At 36.9% G+C, this 21,831-nt stretch overlaps 2 protein-coding genes across 2 annotated transcripts in view; both read right to left on the bottom strand.

The window, feature by feature from the left end:
• Positions 1 to 5,434, bottom strand: part of LOC129220820 (sister chromatid cohesion protein PDS5 homolog B-like) — a 47,851-nt gene extending 42,417 nt beyond the window's left edge. Inside the window, exons 1-2 of the mRNA XM_054855251.1 lie at positions 5,294 to 5,434; positions 1,237 to 1,327 (exon numbers count right to left, since the gene is read on the bottom strand). Coding sequence (XP_054711226.1) covers positions 1,237 to 1,326 — 90 coding nt within the window. The 5' untranslated portion in view covers position 1,327; positions 5,294 to 5,434. The remainder of the gene's footprint in view (positions 1 to 1,236; positions 1,328 to 5,293) is intronic.
• A 2,425-nt stretch (positions 5,435 to 7,859) lies between these two features.
• Positions 7,860 to 11,255, bottom strand: LOC129220819 (uncharacterized). The gene is made up of 2 exons (XM_054855250.1): positions 8,891 to 11,255; positions 7,860 to 8,200 (listed from the first exon to the last, which is right to left on the bottom strand). The coding sequence occupies exons 1-2, from the start codon at positions 11,253 to 11,255 to the stop codon at positions 7,860 to 7,862; spliced, it is 2,706 nt and encodes a 901-aa protein (XP_054711225.1).
• Between the last annotated feature and the right edge of the window lie 10,576 nt (positions 11,256 to 21,831).

Genomic DNA, 21,831 nt, shown 5'->3' with positions numbered 1-21,831 from the left:
GTTTATATTTTGTTATTTTATCATGACAAACATGTAAATATGGGAAATTCAAGATGCTTACACTCAAAGATTGAAATATTGTTTAAAGCTGTTTTATTAATTTAAAAATAATTCTTTTTTAATAGTGCTTAAAACAATTATTAAAGCTCAAAAATAACTTCAGATAAGAGGTTTTAGTTATTTTCATTGATTTTTAAACAAAACACTAAACTGCTCCACAAAATTTTAAATTGCTCCTCAAAATCACCACAGATGCTCCCAAAATTGTTCGTCCAAGGTTGGCAACCCTGCAAACATCAAAATTACTTTGCTCCAATAATAATAAGTAACAATTCGAATTCATTTCGTACTAGGGTACTTTTCTCCGCACACACCCCACCTCTTAGCTGTAAGCCTTAGGTTCCTCCTAGGCGGTGGAACCTAAGGGAACCTTAGGTCCCCCCCCCCCCCCCCGCACGGAAGGGTGCGGTGGTCGATAGTCGTAACGTGCTACGGACGCGCTTGATGCTTATTGCGCCGGGGAAGGTCCCCGTGCTGGGCTTCAACCCAGCTGGGAGTTTACCCCTTAATGTTTGAACCTTGCTCACCATGAGATACGGTATGTACTAGGGTACTGCACTATAACTTTTATTCATTGCATAAGAAAATGCGTTTTGTTTACCAATTATCGAATATATGTAAATTTGTTTACTATTTGGTAGCGGAATTTTAAAGTATAAGGGCCGAACTGAATACAGTAAAACCCCTCCTAACGGACACCCCTCATAGGCGGACATCCCTCTTATGCGGACAATTTTTAATTTCCCTATTCCAATGCAAATAACATTATTAAACCCCTGTCTTGCAGACACCTCTCTATTGCGGACAAAAATATTTGTCCCGTTAGTGTCCGCATTAGAGGGATTTTACTGTACTCAGTTTGTTTGCTTAATATGCAATATACCGAATACCCACTGAATATTTGGTGCATCTCAAGATCTGACTACGACAATGCTGACATCAGGTCATTTTCAATGTCTTGCTGGAAATTTTGCATTAGGTTTTGCATGCTGAAGTTGAAAATACAGATTCAGAGATATGTGGATGAAAATGGCCCCAAAAACAAAAAAGCCCTAATCATACGCCTAAAAATTTAGCAAATAGTAGTAATTTTTGCTTTTTTGTTTTATTTTGTAGAACATATACCCCTTCCCAGGATGAGAACCCATGTATTTAATGTATTTAAAATTTAAAAACCTTTAATCTTCGAACTAAATCATCTGTGGATATGTCTTCCGACAAATCTCGCACTCCTGGAGGATAAATTATTCTTTCCGCCTCAGCCATTCTGAAAAATAAAGGAAATCAATGTGCAAAAACATTTAATATAAAAAAATACCATAATTATTAGAGTAAAGATTAGAGACGTACCGAGTAGCACTTTGGCTGAGTAGCCGAGTACTCGGTTTTTTACTACTCGGCCGAGTACCGAGTTACCAAGTACTCGGTCTTTCACTACTCGGCCGAGTTACCAAGTACCAATTATGTTTTATGAAGAACCACCGACACACATGTCATGAATTTTGAACTTATTGGAATAGTAGTATAGACCTCCTTATCCATATAATAGTTTTTAAAACTAAATTCCTGCTGAAATTCAATTTACGCACTATATAAACAATTTTGTCTGTGTCAAAAATTTTACAAAAAAATTATTTTTAAAATTAAAAATAAATAAATAAAAGGTATGTTTAATCAAGTTGGAATTAAAAAAAATTTATACCAATCAATTATAGTTTTAGTTCGCCAAAAATAAATAATTTTAATGTGTTTCAGCCCCCCCCCCCCCCTTGTTACAAGGAACATCTTTTTCAGTGCATAACATGTGAGCTAAAAAATGTAAAGGCATTCGACAAAAAAATCCCACTTTTGTCGGATGCCTTTAAATCCACGAGCTCCCATGTTGGGCATTGAAAAGGGAATTCCTGGTAATGCCAAAACACGTGTCTGCAGTGTTCTTGCATTGTGTTTTTAACGTTGTTTTATTTCCTTTTATTTTTTAAGCAAAGGTATTTTCATAATTTTTTATAACTAATTTTTGTTTGCAACAAAAATCCATTTTTAATATAAAAATTCCATATTTTCTATACTTTTTTTTGCATAATTTTACATAATAAGTTTTATCAACTTTGGGGACATTAAAATAAAGATTTATTCCATTGAAGCATTACAAACTTCATTATTCTCAAAATTTAAAATTTGACTTATAAATTTTAATTGTAAATGATTGCAGAATATAATGCTTGCTCTTTTTTCAATAAATTTTAGTATCTGTCTTCCACAATATTCAATTTTTTGCAACTACTCGGTATTGGCCGAGTATCTGATCAGAATTTGGCCGAGTACCGAGTAGTTACCGAGTACTCGGTACGTCTCTAGTAAAGATAATAAGACTAAAACCAATAAAATTCTGAATTGTCATGCAATTTTTCAAGATTCTGTACATAATTTTCAGCTGATATTTACTTTCTCTCTCTAAAATCTAACTCAGAAAAGGCTTGCTTTAAACCTATTTAAATCTGTTAGGGTTCATTCGGCCCATTTCACTAAGGATTCATTTCTTGAATATGCATTGCTAACGAAGCTGATGATGGGCCTTCCATGTGATGGAACTACACATTTAGAGCAGTTTTATAAGAATATTTTGTTTTATAAATAAATAAAACAAGCTAAAAAGTTTCATATTGCAACAGTAACAATGTCATACAGATTACGTAGAACATTAAAAGTTACTGTTTTAAAATAAAATAATTCAAGAATATGCAATAAAATACCCATGATGACTGATGACAGAATGGAACTCGCATGTGTCCTGTTCCGTTACAGATATTTAACACTTTCAAGGGCAGTGGTTCATCAAATTTTCAATTTTTCGTTTACCCCAAAAATTGGAATTCTTTTCAGATTTTAAAATTTTTAATTAGCACTGAAAGAGTGAATCATTTTTCTTCATTTTACCTGAGGTAGTCAATCATATTGTTTGAAAAGATTCAAATTCATTTTTACATGCATAAACATGTTTTTGTCCTTCCCCAGGTGGAGGGTGTGAACTGTGAACAAATGGGGGACACCACCCCCAGCGAAAAAAAAATTTTAAACTGAAAAATCTATGTCTAGATGATCAAATAAACCCACTTGTGGTGTTTTTTCTTAAGATTTCTCAAAAATTAATGATGCGCTCCTGAAAGGGTTAACTGCTTGTCTTTCAATTATTTTCTTCAAATTGACTAGCTTTTGATGTTCTACAAAGCTAGCCAAGCCTTATGACTAGGCTTGCCAGATTTCTGAAATGTCCAACTGGGACACAGGAATACCCCCCCCCCCCCCCCCGAATATTCAAAAGAAAACCAGGGGATGATAGTGGACTCAAGTAAAATTTTCTGAAGACAGTGTAAAATTTTCAGAAACTATGAGAAACTCGAGCCCCCCCCCCCCCCTCCCCATAAAAAATTTTGCAACATGCAAACAGAAATTATTAAAAATATTTTAAAAGTTTTTTTTTTTTTTTTTGACAATTTTTCAGTTTTAAATTGTGTTGTCAGTTCAAAATATTTGGAGATTTCAGATCACAAACACCCCTTAAAGAAACACACCCCGGCTGGCACTTAGCGTATTTTAGAGGGTAGTTCATTCTCAGTGCTGTGAATAAATACTAATTATAAGCCTAAACTAAGGGTAACAAGAAATGAAACAAGCAGATAAATTTAAACATTTTATTTTTTACAGGGTAATATTTATTAGTTACTTTAGTAAGAAGAAATACTTTGAATGAAGAATAAAAACTTGAACAATATTTACATGTATTTTTCATTCGCTAGGACTTTTTTTGAAAAATCTTTTTTAGTTTTGATGTTGTTGTAAAAATCCTCAAAAGCTGATTCGATATTAATTTTATAAGTCTACGTTTCAAATGACAAAGTAATTATTCAAAATAATCCTTCACAGATAATATTTTTTAGATTTTTTTGGTCATCTAATCAAATTTATCTTTTTCTGGGACCTTAAGTAAACCGGCCGGGACACTGGGATTTTCCCTGAAAACCGGGACATATGGCAAGCCTACTTATGACAAATCTTTACTGTTTCTATAGTAATTAAAGTCCTTCATATAAAAATAGTAATTAAAGTCATTCAATAAAGGAAGAAATACTGTCCATTGCTTTACTGTAGGCAAAAAAAATTCAGGGTCAGTGGGTGCTATTCCCTGGAAGTTTCACTAAGTATCCTGTAGCAGGAATTGTTTTCCTTTCTGGTTTTTATAACGGATTGAATTTGTTATTTAATACCGGCTGAAACAAAAATTTGGTTTCAATAGAATTCTTAAAATCTTCATTTATTTCTCCTGCCCACCATTACTCATTGAACAGAACTTGAACACACTTTTTGAAAAGAGCTTATTCAGTAAAAAGACATTATCAACTTGTTTTGAGTTAGTATTTGGGGAGTTAACAGTACAAATCACTTTTTGCTCATGATTTTGGCAATTGTGAAATTCCAAAAACTTTGGCCCGCTATAAAATCTAAAGCGTTTGAGATAGAGCAAAACAAAATTTGCATTCTTTCTTAAATCCATAAAAGGAACAATCATGACAAGTTTCATCAAAATCCGAGACTATGGGTGTCAAAAATCTCATTTTTTAGGTTGATTTGACATGAAATGACCCTACTGTAAAATAGCCCTACGAATTTTTGTATCTGATGTTATTTTGATTTTTCATCAAAATGAATAAAAACAAAACCAAGCATAAAATTTATAATAAAAGATTCGTTAGTTTGCTTAGTTTATTTTTTCACTGGTTAAAACAAAATTGAACGAGCAAGAACAAATTTGACCTTTTAAACATAGTCTCTGATTTAATGTTGCAGATAAGTTTTATGTCAAACAAATTGCACTTTTACAACATTAATACATTTTGTATTTCAAAATAAAAACTTTTGAAACTGGTTATTCATACTACAAATCTTCCGTAACCGGTCCTTCCTTCAAAAAAACATTTTGAAAAAAACACAGCCTACTACTGCGAAAATCCTACATAGATGCTTCAATTTTAAATTCCGATTCAGATGATCATACAACAGCAATAGTAATGTATCATTGCGATCGAAATCAATTCAACAAAATAAATTCCCAAACGCATAAATATTTAGTTGAACTTAAAAAAGGTTAATGATTTCATTATGATGAACATAATTCATAAGACAATTACTGACAGATGTTTTGACTTTGTACAGAACGAAATATTCTTGCAATTACCTGTTTGAGTTTTGAAAAAAATTTTTATCAAGACCAGAATTCTAGTTGCTCTTCGTTCACCACAAAACGTTAGCAAAACATCAATTACTTAAACCATAACAAACACCACATTTAAAAAAAATCAAAAACAGCTTATGCTTGTAATGGCGCCATGTAAGACATTGTTGCCATCATCAACAAAACATTGACGTATTCTTTCACTAAAATTTAGACCTCCGCTATATACGGATTAGAGTTCGGATACTAACTCCAATGTACGGATAATAGCTACCAACGGTCCATTTAATTTTTTATTTGTGGGTATTTATTTCTGCGATTCAGTTGTTGAAGAATCACGTCTTACTTAATACAAAAAATATATTAAAGCTTTGTTCGGACATTCCTTGAGCAACTTTAATAAAAAATTTCTGATTATTCAGAGTTTTGGGACTGATAATTTTTGCTAAAAAAAATAAAAGAGGGTTCCGGCAAGGATGCGGGATTGCGTGATTCACACAACCTTTTTCTGAAATCCGACTCTCAGGAATAAAAGATTAGCTTTTTTTCCTTGGGTTTACTGAAGTCTCAAACTTGGAACTTTGAGTTTATCTTCTGCTTTTGCTTGACGCTGTTTGATTATTTTTTGTTCTTCGCTTTAGCTATTATGATTAGATAAAGTGTTAAAATAAATTGCTGCAATGTTCATTTATCGAGATGGCAGATGTCTGTCTGTATTCCAGATCACGCAATAACTAGGTTTGCCATACCTGCAAGTGCGATTGCCCCCCCCCCCCCCCTCTGCAAAATTTTACTGGGTATATCCTAGTGATGGGCATAATCGAGATCTTTTGATAATCGAGTACTTCTGATAATCGAGTGATTGATAATCGAGAACTTTTCAAGTCGATCACTCGAGTGATTGATAATCGAGATCTTTCGAAATCGAAAACTCGAGCGATTCACTTCTCGAGATCTTTGGAATCGAGTTCTCGAGCGATTGACTTCTCGAGATCTTTGGAATCGAGTACTCGAGCGATTGACTTCTCGAGATCTTTATAATCGAGTACTCGAGCGATTGACTTTTCGAGATCTTTATAATCGAGTACTCGAGCGATTGACGTTTCGAGATCTTTATAATCGAGTACTCGAGCGATTGACTTCTCGAGATCTTTATAATCGAGTACTCGAGCGATTGACTTCTCGAGATCTTTTGAATCGAGATGTCGAGATGTTTCAAATCGAGATCTCGAGATGTTTGAATCGAGTACTCAAGTAGTTCATTTTCTGAGCTTTTCCAGAATTGAGTTTACTGCTACAGGGGTGCTTACTAAAAGGGGGGAAGAGGCATGGTGCAGCTTGCGCCATTGGCCGGTTTTTACTTTCTTCTATATCTATATATATAAAAATAGAGTTTGGTAAATTTGTTCCCTAAGATCTCAGAAACTACCCGGCAGATTTGGCTGAAACTTTCACCGTTTGTTGTTTTTGGTACTGGGGAGGTTTGTAGACCAGTTCGAAAAAAATCCAACTGATAGTTCCTTTTTTATTCTAATTTGCCCAAATTTTCGCATAAATGCCCCAATATGACGGTGAAAAAATACGTGCACATATTAAAATTGTGTGTCCATCGAAAGCGCTTATTTTTCTGCTGAAGATGACATCTGTTATAAAGTTCTAAGTTGTATGAAAAACGAGTTATGAGCTTTTTTTGGTCCATGTTCGAAGGCTTTCCTCAACCCAATTCATTATTTAGTGTATCATCTCAACTCCCAGTTCATAATTAGAATTGTTGAATGTTTTTGTGTTTCGTCTGACTGTTTGAGGCTTTTCTCAAGTCAAATCTTAAAGTAACGTTTTTCCCCCCAAGATTGGCTAATAATACTAGATTTGGTTGATTATTTTCCTTTTAAACGGAATTTTAGTGTAATTAATGGGTTTTTTCTTTTATTATTTGTGTTGATTTGATTTTTTAATCATTATCCAATCTAACAGCAGAAACCTCGCCAAAATTAATACAGAAAGATTTCAGTAACGGATGCATTTGGCACTTTTTTCAATTGTGGCGGTTTTTGAAGTCAGTGTTGTAACTACAGACTCGGCTTTTGTTTTTAAACACAATTTATTTCACAGCACAGGAAAGAAAGTTTGATGAAGATATTTACAGTGATGAAGATGACTCATTTTGATCTTATGATCCGTATATCTTAAAAATGAATATATAACACAACTCTTTTCGTAACGTATGCGTAACGTAATTCTACAAGAACGCTAATATTTTTGTTACCATTTTCCAAAACCAAAAATGGGTTTCCAGATCTCAAGTTTGAATATGATACAACGAAAACAGGAAATACAAAATTTGTTTGGAGTGACAACATCCTCCCACCTTTTGTATTGTGCACATATCGGCTAAACCAATACAAAATGAAAACCAGAAAATATAGTATAATACAATAGACATGAAATTTCAATACTTATGAAAACATTTGACTAATAACTACTAATGAATATAACAATATCTAATACTAAACTACTTAGATATAACTATAATAATGAGATAAAATAAAATTAAAGTCTTTAGTCCAGTCTATAAGTCCAGGCGTTTCACAGGAACAACTCGTCGACCAAACCGCGTTTGTTTCACAGCCTGTAATTTTTCTTGAGGGAATGCTTCAGATTGACAGCATTTTTCATTTGAAGCAACAGGTACTCCAATATCATCATCAATAATATCAGAAGCACCTTCCACATTTTCGTGTATATCTTTGGAGATATCAGGAGAACTAATTTCCAAAGGATAGACTCTTTGAACTGGACGGATGATTTCTCCATTAGCCACACGTAATCTAACTACTCGTTCGATGTTATCCTTACCTTGATATAGTTTGATGATACGTCCTAAAGGCCAATTTAAACGTTTTGTGTTTTCTGAGCCAATGAGAACAATATCACCTGGTGACAGGTTCTGTCGTTTGGTAGATAAATGAGGATTCCGTATAAGTTCTGCTAAATACTCCTTTTGGAATCGTTGACGTAGCTGATAACGTAGATTCTGCAGGTATCGAATGCGATTACGTAGATGTCTGGTATCTACGATGTCCAAATCCACAGTTTCATTTCCTTTTATGTCTTGTATAAAGTCAGAAGGTTTGATAACCCTCAACTCATTCGGATCATCATAAACATATGTGAGAGGACGTCCATTAACTATGCTTTCACATTCACATAGTAAAGTCACCATTTCCTCGTAAGTGACAGAAGCACGGCTTAATACCTTTCTCAAAAGTTCTTTAACGGTGCGGATCATTCTTTCCCACCAACCTCCATACCATGGTGCTGTAGAGGGATTGAAGTGCCATTTAATCTGTTGGATAGCACATTCAGATGTTATTTCTTGCCAGTTGAGGGAGCTGAGAGCTCTAGTTGTTCCCAAAAAATTAGTTCCGTTATCAGTGTACATAATAGAACAACGTCCTCTTCTAGCAAAAAATCGTCTCATGGCTTGCATAAATGCTTCAGTAGACAGGGATGTCACCAACGCTAAGTGAATAGCACGATATACCGCGCACGTAAAAAGCACTATCCAAGCCTTTTGCCTTCCTTTCAAATAAACAGGACCTGCCAGATCAGCCCCAGTCACTTGAAATGCAGCTACACGATTGATCCTATCAATAGGAAGAGGAGCAGGAACAACTGGTACTACAGGTTTTGATGTATACCTCTTACATGTCATACACTTCTGTAAAACTTCTCTAACAACTTTCCGTCCCCGAGGAATCCAAAATCGGTCACGTAGATGAGACAAGGTAGTTTGTACGCCTGCATGGTGAAGTGACTTATGAGTATATTCTATAAGTCTTCTGACAATTGGATGATCTGGCAAAACTATGGGTCGTACAAAATCTTCTGGATCTTGCCCTAGGATTAGCCTTGATCGAACTTTCAATATTTCATTTTCTTCGTAAAACTGAATTGTCTGAGAGTATTTCTCCCTAATGTCAGTTGGCCATTCTGATTGTATTATTCGTATCAGAGTTTCCTCACCCCTTCGAATTTCTTCGTATGACAGCTCCTTGGTCAACTTGGAAGAATTCACTTTGATATTCTGGCAAAATCTCAATACCCAGGCTGTCAAGCGGATGATCCTTGGATAACTGGAAAAGTATAAAAATCTATTTCCAAAATGCTCCTTTGCTTCAATATTTAGATTAACAGCTACTGACTTCCGTCGTTCTAACATCGCTTCGTCAGGAAGAATGATCTCAGTGTAAGGCCAAAATTCTGGACGTTCATAAAGCCACTTTGGACCCTCCCACCATTGACTCCGTAAAAGTTCAGACCAATCACATGAGCGGGAAGGTAAGTCTGCTGGATTGATATCTCCAGGGACAAATCTCCAATCTTCTATGTTTGTAAGTTCTCGTATTTCTTTCACTCTGTTACCTACAAACGTATTCCAGGGTTCTGTTTTAGTAATCCATCCCAGAACTATCATGGAATCTGTCCAAAAATACGTCTTTAAAGGCAAATTAAATGTTTCTAATATTGTTGAAGCAATTCTAGCTCCAATAGCGGCTCCTAAAAGCTCCAATCGTGGAATTGTTGGTCTCTGAAGAGGAGCTACTCTAGCCTTTGCTGAAACTAATGAGACTCTCACTTCTTCCTCTTCTCCACATCGTAGAAAGGCACAGCAGGCATACCCATGAGCCGATGCATCTGTAAATATGTGTAAACTGGCCCTTTCGAAAGTTCCATGCAATATCCTACGAGGGATCCTACATTTCTGGATAAGATCTAAATGCTTTGCCCATCGTTGATAGCGTAACTGCATTTCGGAAGGCAACTGTTCGTCCCAGTCCAACTTATTGCGCCAAGCCTCTTGGAGTAACAATTTTGGTAACAGTGTCGCAGGAGATGTGAAACCCACAGGATCATATATGCTGTTAACAACGGAAAGTAATTTTCTCTTGGATACAACTTCAACGGAACTTATATCAGGACCAACACAGTACAGCTCATCAGTCTTTGTATCCCACTCGAGACCAAGAACATTTTGACGTTCCTGGTTCTGATCTCCACTGTGAGCCCAACATCTTAATTCAAACGAAGCAGCATTCATTATCTTCATCGTCTCAGTCTTGAACTCCACCAACTCTTCTTGGTCCTCAACGCTGGTAGTCAAATTGTCTACATAGAAACCCTTTTTAAGTTTCTCGACAATCGGCTGAAGAGATTCAAGTTGGTATTCCTTTGAATTAAGGTGGTGACGAATACTAGCATTCAAGAGAAATGGACTCGAAGTCACTCCAAAGACTACTCGACAATGCCTCCAGAATTCTAATTTTGATCGATCTTTGAAATTCCACCACAAGAATCTTAAAAAATCACGATCCTCCGGTTTGACACTCAATTGTAAGAAAGCTTGTTTTATATCAGCAATCACTCCTATAGAACCAGTGCGAAATCTTAACAGAAGTGGGGGAATCTGTTCCGAAAGACTAGGTCCAACACTCAAGCATTCGTTTAGAGAAGCATAACCTGGTCGTTTAAAGGAGGCATCGAAGACTGGTCGAACCTTAGTTGTAGCACTTGATGGTTTGATAACGGGCCTGTGAGGAAGATAATGACCAGGTTTCGAAATTTCGTCCTGCGGTACAGCTTCAATTATACCTTCTCTTTGCCACTGTCTCAAAACATCATCGTACACATCGTAGATGTTTTCTTTTAATAGACGTTTTGTTACTGAACGTAGTCTGGATTCAGCGACATCGTACATATCATATACAGGTGGATGTCCAGACAACCAAGGTAAAGCTACTTCATATCGTCCGCCTTCTAGAACTTCTAAGGTTTCTCTGAAATGGGTTAGAGTTTCTTCTTCAAGAAGGATCTTATTTTTTCTTTCTATTGGATCTTTAATTCCTAAAACTTCTAAATCCCAAAATTTTGGTAACTCGGTATTCTGCAGGGTTAACGTGACCATGTTTAAAGTTTCTTTTCTGCTTCCCAGACCAAGTACTGTCCAACCAAGTTTTTTTTCTATTGCTGAAATTCCCGTCTTTGTAGCTTCAATTCGTCCAGTAAATAATGATCCCAGTATATCAGCTCCTAGAAGAACTTGTACAGTTGGTGTAGAATTTCCCAAATCCGTTAATCTTACTCCCCGAGATTCTAGCTCACAAATTAGATTTGTATCCCTAATACGGGGTAGAGTAGTACAAATTTTATGCTGGTCAAGAAATGATACCCTTTTTCTATATTTGCCATCTAAACTTTCAATAAGAACAGTGTATCTTCCGTGCTGCATTTCTGGGGTTATTCCTCCACCAAATAACCCTTGTGCTATGGTTTCTTGTCCAGAAGGAATGAGTTTAAGTTCTTGCACTAAACTTTTCTCAATATATGAACGATGGGATCCGTCATCCATAAGTGCACGAACACATGCTTGATTCCCTTTATTTCGTATCCTTATCATGATAGTTTTTAAATAAATTTCATGATCTGCTGGTTGTAAGGAAAATAAGGCTGTAGTGTTCCTCACATCTGTTATAGCGTCTGTCTCAAAATTACGCTTCTCCTTCCCTGACAAATCCGGACAAAGTAAGGCATAATGTCGGCGACCACAAATTTTGCATTTTACATTACTGTGGCACCTTTTTGCCATATGACCTGGTTTGAGGCAAACGAGGCAGCATCTCTTACGCATTACTTGCGATTTTCTGTCCTCATAATTCATGTCCGATATTTTCTGACATTCCTGACTTGGATGAGAACGATCACAGAAAACACAACTGAATTGTCTTGCGGTTGTGCTTGAAGTTAGTGCAGCAGCAGTAGGCTCATCTCTCGGTACTGGTTTATGGGAATCTTTTCGCTTTATTCCACTTCCAAATGCAGTTTCTGCTAAAGCACGATGCTCTTCGCCTTCGACTTCATGACGTAAGAAAGTCATCAAATTTTCAAGAACCTTCTCTTTTGTGAGAACAGAATCCTCTTCTATGACTTCTCTGTTGAGTCTAAACCTATCCCAAGCCTTTAAAATCTCGACAGGAAGACATGACTCCACAACCGGGAAAAGCATCGCTGCATAATTAGACGTTGTCACACCTAATGTTTCTAATGCCCGTAAATACGAACCAAGTTTATCGTATAAATCAGTTAGTTTAATGTTTGATTTACTGTTTACTAGTGATAAAAGATCCCGTATATAAACTTCTATCAGTAAATCCTTTCTACCAAATCTGGACTCTAAATGTTCAATAACTTTCGAATAATTGCCCTTAGATGGCGGATAACTTTCTACAATATCACGAGCTTTCGTTTTTTGGCTTTAATGATGATAACAAATATTGAAATTTGTCTTCTTCTCTTATACTTTCATTCTCGTGAATATTGCAAAATTGTCCCCAAAAAGCCACCCATGATCTAGGCATTAGTTCATATTCCTTTAGGCGTAATCTAGGCAATTTCAAATTATCAGGTGTACATTTACTTGAAATAACAGAATTGCTTTCTTCCTGTTGATTATAATGTTTTTCATATATAACTCTCATTTCTGTGAATCTGTCTCTGTAAGATTCTATCGTATCGTAATCTTCATCCGTGAAATTAATGACTTCTTTAATCTCTTCATCTACTTTAAATAAACGCTCCGCTTTCTCAACGACTTTGTTATACTGAGTGTGAATATCCTTTTCATTATCGGCCTTACTATGGATATCATCAAATGCATTTGCTGCTATTGTAAAAAGGCGCCGTAAATTAGTTCTTTCATTTCGTAATTTTTCTTGCTCAGCAATTAATTTGCGATCAGTCTCGTCTAATTTCGAATCTGTAGCCATTTTATTTATCTTAAAATCACCTTGAACATTAACTGCAATGAATAACAAACGATCACTCACTTACGTAATGCAGAGAACAAGTCCCTGTCACCGGACGCCAGTTGTTGTAACTACAGACTCGGCTTTTGTTTTTAAACACAATTTATTTCACAGCACAGGAAAGAAAGTTTGATGAAGATATTTACAGTGATGAAGATGACTCATTTTGATCTTATGATCCGTATATCTTAAAAATGAATATATAACACAACTCTTTTCGTAACGTATGCGTAACGTAATTCTACAAGAACGCTAATATTTTTGTTACCATTTTTCAAAACCAAAAATGGGTTTCCAGATCTCAAGTTTGAATATGATACAACGAAAACAGGAAATACAAAATTTGTTTGGAGTGACAACAGTCAGACTGCGTCATAATGTTTCTAAACTTTCACCATGTAAACAAAATATCGCCAATCAAAGAATCTTTAAAAAAAACTTTTTTTATTGTGTTAAAAAATGCAGCAACTAAATTAGGCAAATCCATAAACAGCACAAAAACTTCCATTAATTTTCCTTTTTGCACAATTTCAAACAATCGCCAAATTTTACTACTTATTTTGGGAGCATTTCGGATGAAACTCTTTAGCGCCATTTTATGGTGGCTAAAAGTATCTCTGCATCTGGCGACAATATCTCTGTAACGAAAATTAATATATCGTTTTACAAAGTAAGGAAAGGAGGGGAGCATCATCGAAGGTATCCCAAAACGATTCCCGCAAATTTGGTAAAATCGCACCAAGAGCCCACAATAATTGAAATTTCCCAAAATAACTAAAGCAAGTATAAGAGGGGATTTCGAGCACGGCTACATTTTTTTAAACACTTCGTACTTCAATAGCCATACAGAGAAGGTTTTAGACTCCATGTTCATACTGTGGAAATTTGTATACGCTTAAATATCGTGCTTTCGTTTCTAAATCAATACTTATTTCGTTCTTTATACTTATTGCTATTTTAGTTTTATGGGTAAGGAAGAAACTCGATTTTTAATCACGTCAAAAAGACGTGTTTTAAATTCTTTCACTTAAAACAGAAAACAAAAGCAAGTAACGATTTTTTCTCATAATTATATCTGACCCAGGCAACGCCGGGTATTTTTGCTAGTCTAATATATAGAAGAAAGTATTGGATTCGTGCAAATTTTCGAATTTTGACGGATTCGAACGTTTTGAGGTGTGCTGAGTCCATTTCGACTATTTTTGGAAAATGTCTGTCTGTCTGTGTGTGTGTATGCGTGTGTGTATGTGTGTCACGTCTGTGTGTGACCAGTTTTTTGTGGCCGCTCTACAGCAAAAACTACCGCATGAAATCGAACGAAACTTGGTACACATATGTGCCCCTATGTGAACTTGTGCCCATTGGTTTTTGGCGCGAATTCCTCCAAGGGGGGTGGAGCAATGGGACGTTTTTTGAGTTACGCGTGATTGCTATTCCTCAGGAAGTAACTGGCGGAATCAAACAAAATTTGGTCCATATGTTGCCATTAACAGGAACAGGAGCTGATTCAACTTTGGTGTCAATAACTCAAACGGGGTTGAGCTATAGAACGTTTTTTTGTCGTCAATTGTGACTGCTGTATCTCAAGAAATAATGAACGGAATGAAAGAAAAATTTATCGGCAAGTAGCCCTTAGTGGGTATAAGAGCTGATTTTATTTTGGTGTCAACAGCTAAAAAGGGGGTAGAGCAATCGCCCGTTCTTTTTTTCCATTGTGAGTGCCCTATCTCAAGAAGTAATGCTACGTTCTGGTTGAAATTTGGAATATATGTGAATCCATATGTAAACAGGCTTTGGTTCAATTTTGGCGCCAATCGCGCCAAGAGGTGCTGATTTATTTTTATTATCATTATTTTTTAGCGAATAAAAATAGTTTTATTAATGCAACAATAAGAAAGATAAATCGTAATAGATTGTCGTCTGCGTATTTCTCGTGATTTTAATTGTATGGAAATGATCGGAAATATTATTCTATTCTATTCTATTCTATTCAAGAGTCACAACTGACTTCAACTGTATTTATGTCGAGGACTGCATACTAAGTGCCTTGCCTCCATTATTTTATATACCGATAGATGGCAGCACCATCACCGGATCGAACAGTTAGTGAGAATTTTGAACTAGTCCAGGAGCTAATAGCTACCTAGTACTAGCACCCCCAGAGGTATCGTTTCACTTGGAGGACATTGAGACCACGAGCATATTTAACGTCGCCCAGTCCCCTTTAATGACGACGGTGGGTCTTCGACCCGAGGCCCTCCGGTCCCGAGTCCAATGCCTTACCGATCAGGCTACCACGGCCCCGGAAATATTATCTCAATGATTTAAAATTTTTAACTGTTGCCATCTTATATTTGTTAACAAATAAAATATTTATAATTAATTCAAGCAAGGCTTTTAAAATAACTTTCAATTTTCGCTCTTTGCTTTGCTTTTGCAATAATTCAGACATTGGGATGGTCGTCAAGTTTTTGCATGTGTAATTTCATTTTTGTTGGGAATATTGCTTCCTCGTCAAGCATGGGGAGGGATCAGAAAAAAAAAAGTTTCAGAGTGTTTTTTATTTCATTTTCGGAAGGGGTGGGGGCATGGCGCAGCCAGTGCCACTAAAATTTTGAGGTCTAGTTTTTTGAGAGGGTTCTTTAAATCTCATTTTCGGGAGGGGGAGGGGTCCATAGCGCAGCCTGCGAAACTGAAATTTTTAGAAGTGATTTTTTGAGAGATTTTTAAATCTCATTTCGGGAGTTGGGGGGAGCTCTTTCTAGACGGATGCCCCGTAACATTTGATAGAGTGCGCCATATCGCCCAGCGAAAGGGGGTGGGGGGTTACCCTTAACTTTTGGAACAGTTGAATTCCCGAGTTGTTTTGGCAGGGGTACGCTCGAAATAGGAATGTGCCATTAAGCCTATCATTTAGGGGTATAATAAGGGGGGCGAACCCTCCTGGCTTTTAGAAGTTATTGTATTCATTGCTTGTCAACACTACTGTTAGCTTATCAGAAACTAGGAGCCCGGCATTTGGACGACCCGGCTTGGAGTAGTATAAACTTTTATAAGTTTATGGGTGGCGGCTAAAAAACTGGCAGCGGGCCCTTGACTCTTGGTGGCCCTCAGGGGGATTCCCCGGAGTGATTGAAATGATATGCTATCACCCCCTCTCCCTTCCATCTCAATTCGTGTAACGGGTTGATTCCTCGATTTCTATTTTTTTTTTTACATTTATTTTGAGTGATTTATTCGAACGGCTATGCATTTAAAGTATATAATGATTCTCAGATATCACGTGATTATTTCGAACGGTTTCGATCTCTCAAACATGAAGTTAATAATGTAAACAAGTAGGGGAATCGTTGCTCTGCGCAAAAGGACTCATTTATTCTTGTTTATTGCTTTTGCTTTTTTTTTTTTTGTGTGTTCTTGTTAGTAGAATTATATTAATCTGACTGATACATGAGGTGGGAGGGTAAAATATTTCTGGCTGCGTTTTCCAGAAGATTGGGATTCCCGGCGCATTGAAAGTTACAAGTGTGGCTTGAAGTGCATTGAAGTTCATGATTTTTTTTTTCTTTCTTGATTCGCTCTTTTTTATTTTTATTTTTCAATCGCTGACTTAAATATGTAATTAAAAGTGCAGGGAGTGAAGTTGAAATGTTTCTGAATGCATTAAAAAGAAATATTGAAGATTGCCGTGTGGGATTAGTTTTAGCTTCCACTCTTTGACCCAATTTTTTAATAAAAATTATATTATATGCAGATTATGTTTTTTTTTTTTTTTTTTTTTTTTAAATTCCATGCGCAAGATATTTGTGACTTCTTGTGTGCGTAGCATTTATTTTTGCGTGCGTAGTTGAACTTAAATGTTTTTCTTGTTTTACTCGCTTCTATTTATGTCATATTCCTTATATTTTTAATGTCATATTCCTTATATTTTCATAAATGTTGATTACTATATTATTTACTCAACTTAAAAATTTGGAGTCAATTGATGTGCTGATTTTATATGAGTTTTTTTTTTTTTTTTTTGTAAAGTGTGTTGAGGCAAAACTACTGAAAATGCTTTGGTTCGCGACGGTCCATTTCGGAATTTAAAGTTTCGTAGCTGCGCTTCATTTTCCGTGCGCTGGTCCTCAAAAAGGACAAATTGATTACCAAGTTTCTCTGAAAAGCAGATTACGTATTGGATTTTCAAATTATCCGAGACGCTCGATAACCGAACATTCGACAACAGGCAATATATTATACAAGGGTTCCCACGAGAGAGAGGGCGGGGGGGGGGGGGGAGGATCCATGTCGCATACCGCGCCATTAAAGTTTTGGAGAGGAGAGGGTAACTTATAAGAGGGCTTTTCGTCTTATTTTTGGGGGCTCTCGTTCTGGGGGTTCTTCGTCGCATTTGAGGGATGATTGTCATCGCCAGGGGTGGGGGGGATGGGCATCACTGCATTATAAACACATTGCGTTAAAACGTTTCACAAACGTTTTGACATGGTTGTCACAGCGCTAACAACACACAGCGTTAACAATCGTTTTAAAACCATTATCTCAACGAAGTGTGCTCTCTGAGTAACCCTATCCGAAAACAAAAGCACTTCAGAAGCAATTATTTGATTCTGAAACCTTATAGAATAACAGAGGTGTTCGTCTGTTCCTGTGAGCAATGGCGCGCCTCTTATGACAATTCCACCTCCCCCTCCCCCGAAGAAACAATGATCCGAAAAAGAGCTAAGATCACCTTAAATTCCCAATTACACAATTTGTGCAATACTAGTTCAATATATTTTTAAGTTTAACAACTCATAAGTTTAAACCTGCTAGTGTCGCCCAAAGACCCGCTCATATTATCATTATCACTCACTTTTTAATAAAAATTGTACACATTTAATCTTAATAACTGTCAAGTTCAAAACAGTATGGAAAGCGTTTCTCTACCCTTTGTTTCAAAATTTCACCGCCGAATCACACCAGGGGCAGATACAGAAAACCATTATGGGGGGGGGGGATTGTCGTGTTGAAGAAAGCCCCCCCCCCCACCCCCATGAACGAAATTCCCGTTTTTGATACGAAAAATGTCTGAACGTGTTTGGGATTCAATAAAAAGCATCAAATCGATCAGGAATAAGGCACCTAATTGGAGATAAACGTTGCAAATTAATTTCATGAGCAATGAAACGAAGTAGTAGTTCAAATATTTACTTTGAAAAATAATTAATGAAATGAAAAGATACTGTCATCGTTTACATTTTATGCATGAAGTGTTTGAACACAATATGTACGGATACTGTAGGTTTAGGGTGGGAGGGAGGGGGTCATGACCCCCATGACCCTCCCGTTGTATCCGCCACTCACACAACGCATGCCCCTCCATAAATCCGCTCATATGATAATTAACAATTTTCGTTCGAAAAATATCGTTCGATTATTATGAAATCTCTCAATTATCGAAAATTCGACGCCAAACATTCAACTATAACCCCATTCGAATAAAGCAAGCGAAAAGCAATCATTCGATTTTAAAATCATTCCAATCTATCCATTCCCAGAGCGAAGGCGCAACACCTATGAAGCTCTTCCCCAAGAGCAATACCTTTTAATAATCAAGCAAGGATCTTTTAATAATCAAGCATTCGACAGCATACATTCAATTATAACAATATTCGAATGAAACATTCGAGAGACAATTATTTGATAATAACACCATTTAGATCGCAAGGGTATCTATTCCTCAAGTGTGCTGGCACACCTTTTAAAATCAGGACCCCCCCCTCAAGAAGGATACTCCCTAAAAAAAAAAACGTCCACTAAGAATTTCAATGGCATAGTCTGTGCCATGACCCACCTCCCCTGTGGGCACCGCAGCGCAGCCCGTCAGTCACTCCAAATTTTTCTGGGGGAAGGGTTCAATGCAAATTTTTTCGGAGGACAGCAAAAACCATGCGTATTCATAAGTAAAATCATTAACTTTTCAAAGCCAGCCCTCTGACCCCCTAAATGGCGGATACGCCCCTGCGACTGAAACACTTCAGAAGCAGGGGTACCGACCCGCCCTGAGGTCAAGGGCACCCCCTTAATATCGCAGAGACCTCCTCCCCCCTCCAAAAAAAGAGAAAAATACCCCTCAAAACACCCTCCTCCCCTCAAGAAGGATATTCCCTAAAAAAGGCTAACATCCATTAAGAATTTCAGTGGCGCAGTCTGCGCTATGAACCACCTCCCCTGTGGGCACCTCAGCGCAGCCCGTCAGTCACTCCAAATTTTTCTGGGGGAAGGGTTCAATGCAAATTTTTTCGGAAGGCAACAAAAGCCATGCCCATTCATAAGTAAAATCATTAACTTTTCAAAGCCAGCCCTCTGACCCCCTAAATGACGGATCCGCCCCTGCAACTGAATCACTTCAGAAGCAGGGGTACCCCCCTGAGGTCAAAGACGCACCCCCCTCGATATCGCAGAGCCCCCCAAAAATGAAAAATACCCCTTAAAACACCGCCCCTAAAAATGTCAATGGCACAGGCTACGCCATGACCCCCCCCCCTTTCTAGGTGGGCACCCCTATCAGAAGTTAACTATATTGAGAGGTTCATTCGATTATCAAATCGGTCGAAAAATACATTGCTCGAGTGATTGACATCTCGAGAACTCAACATCTCGAAAACTCAACATCTCGAGAACTCAAGATCTCGAGAAGTTCAAAGCGAGAACTCGAGCAGTTAATCGCTCGATTATTCGGAAAGTGATATTCGAGAACTCGAGCAGTCCATCGCTCGAGAACTCGGAAAGTGATAATCGAGAACTCGAGAAGTTCATCGCTCTAGAACTCGAAAAGTGGTAATCGAGTTCTCGAATGATCTTGAATAATCTCGAGTGATTCGATTATGAGAACTCGATTATGCCCATCACTAGTATATCCTTAAACACAATCCTCCAATTGTAAGACTGAGATCCCTTTAAAATACCTTCTCTAAAGCTGTCAATGTTGTAGACTGTTTCATGCATCACCCCCCCTCCCCCCCGCCGGCAACTCTACTTCAGCCTTTATTTTTAGAATAAATTACTGGAATATTTAATTTATAAAATAGCCCATGGTCGCTCTCAATTGTAGATTTTAATCTGCTTCGCAACAAAAAAACGCGACCCCCTACTGGAGAAACTTAACTAAAGTTATTTTTCAAGAAATACTCTAAAATTTTTAAAACTATAATATCCTTGCCTTAACTCCCCCCACCATTACATAGGTACCCTTCTTTTAGCTCTTGTAATTACAATAGATCTGAACCATTTATTTATTGAGATGACCGATGGTTGTCTTTATTGCAGATCTTAGGTAGCAGAAACCAGGGCCGATCCTAGGGTGTCGGCCGCCCGTGTGCAAAGACCTGATGTGCCGCCCCCGAAGTTTATTTGCATGTTTTGATTATAATGCACATATAAATCTATATAAATCTTACTTCAAATTTCTGTATCAAGTTCTAATTTTAAAAAAAATGTATAGAAGAAGGATGAACTTATGTAAAAAGTTAGAAAAAACTCCTTATTAGGTGATGGCACCGGATTCACCGAAAGCGTTTCCGAATGCTTATGGTGGCACCGCCGGCGACCGATCCTTGTTTCCGAATGCAGCCCGCGTGTGTGTGTGTGTATGCAGGGACCCGATCCCCCCCCCCCAAGTTCAATGGCGCAAATTCCCCCCCAAAATTTTTCTCAACTCTCTTTCTCTTATTTAATTTTTAGCTCTCTCTTTTATTTTTTTATTATTTTTTAAATATTTTTTATTTAATTTTTTTTGAAACTCCTTTTAATTTAATTCACTTTTTTTAATTATTTTATTTAATTTACTTTTTTCATTTATTTAATTTAATTTACTTTTTAAATTTATTTATTTTTAATTATTATTATCATTATTATTTTATTTGAAAAGTTCTATCTTAATGACATACCCATACACACAGAGACACACAAACTAGATAAATAAATGAAATAAAATATAAACAGAACAAAATAAAATGAAATAAATAATTTTAATTAAAAATAAATCAATAAATAAATTTCCATAATAAAGTTTTAGGGGACATTTCGATAATTGGGAATTTGGCGCGGTCGTCTTATTTTTGGCGTAAATAATTTTATTTTGGTAATCCTACTGATTTATAGTAACCCTTTGCGAATAGATGTTTCCGTTCTCTTTGTTTAGATTTTCAATGAAAATACTTCTCGCGCAGGCGCTGGAGCCAGAAATTGGCGCTAATGAAGAAAGATCGCCAAATTCCCAACTATCGGAGTATCCCCAAGTTTTAAAAAAATAAAAAAATCACCCCCTCAAAATCTTGATTGTGCAACTTGCACCATAATCCCCCCCCCCCCCGCGTGTATGTGTGTTTTTGCACCTTTAAATCTGTGCACGTTCTTTTTTTTTTATTTTCAGCGCCCTTTTTGGGAGTCAAGATGAACGCCCTTTTCGGGGACCGAAATTCCCTGCCCTACGGAAAATAACAGGCAGCAACCTGGTTTTGTCTCTGTCTCGATACTGTGGTGTTGTGCAGCAAGATAAGAGCAACAGAGTAGATCCTCGTAGGCTACATCTCATTAGTCGCTAGTCCAAAAGAGTTTGATTTTATCACTCCAACCATGGTCCTGGTTGTGTTCGACGACCCTGGTGTGTGGTCTGCTGGTGAGTAAAGGGTTATA

Source organism: Uloborus diversus, chromosome 4, assembly GCF_026930045.1.
Source record: "Uloborus diversus isolate 005 chromosome 4, Udiv.v.3.1, whole genome shotgun sequence".
NCBI classification, from domain to species: domain Eukaryota; kingdom Metazoa; phylum Arthropoda; class Arachnida; order Araneae; family Uloboridae; genus Uloborus; species Uloborus diversus.
The sequence above is the reverse complement of the archived record's forward strand: the minus strand, read 5'-3'. Positions and strand labels throughout refer to the sequence as shown.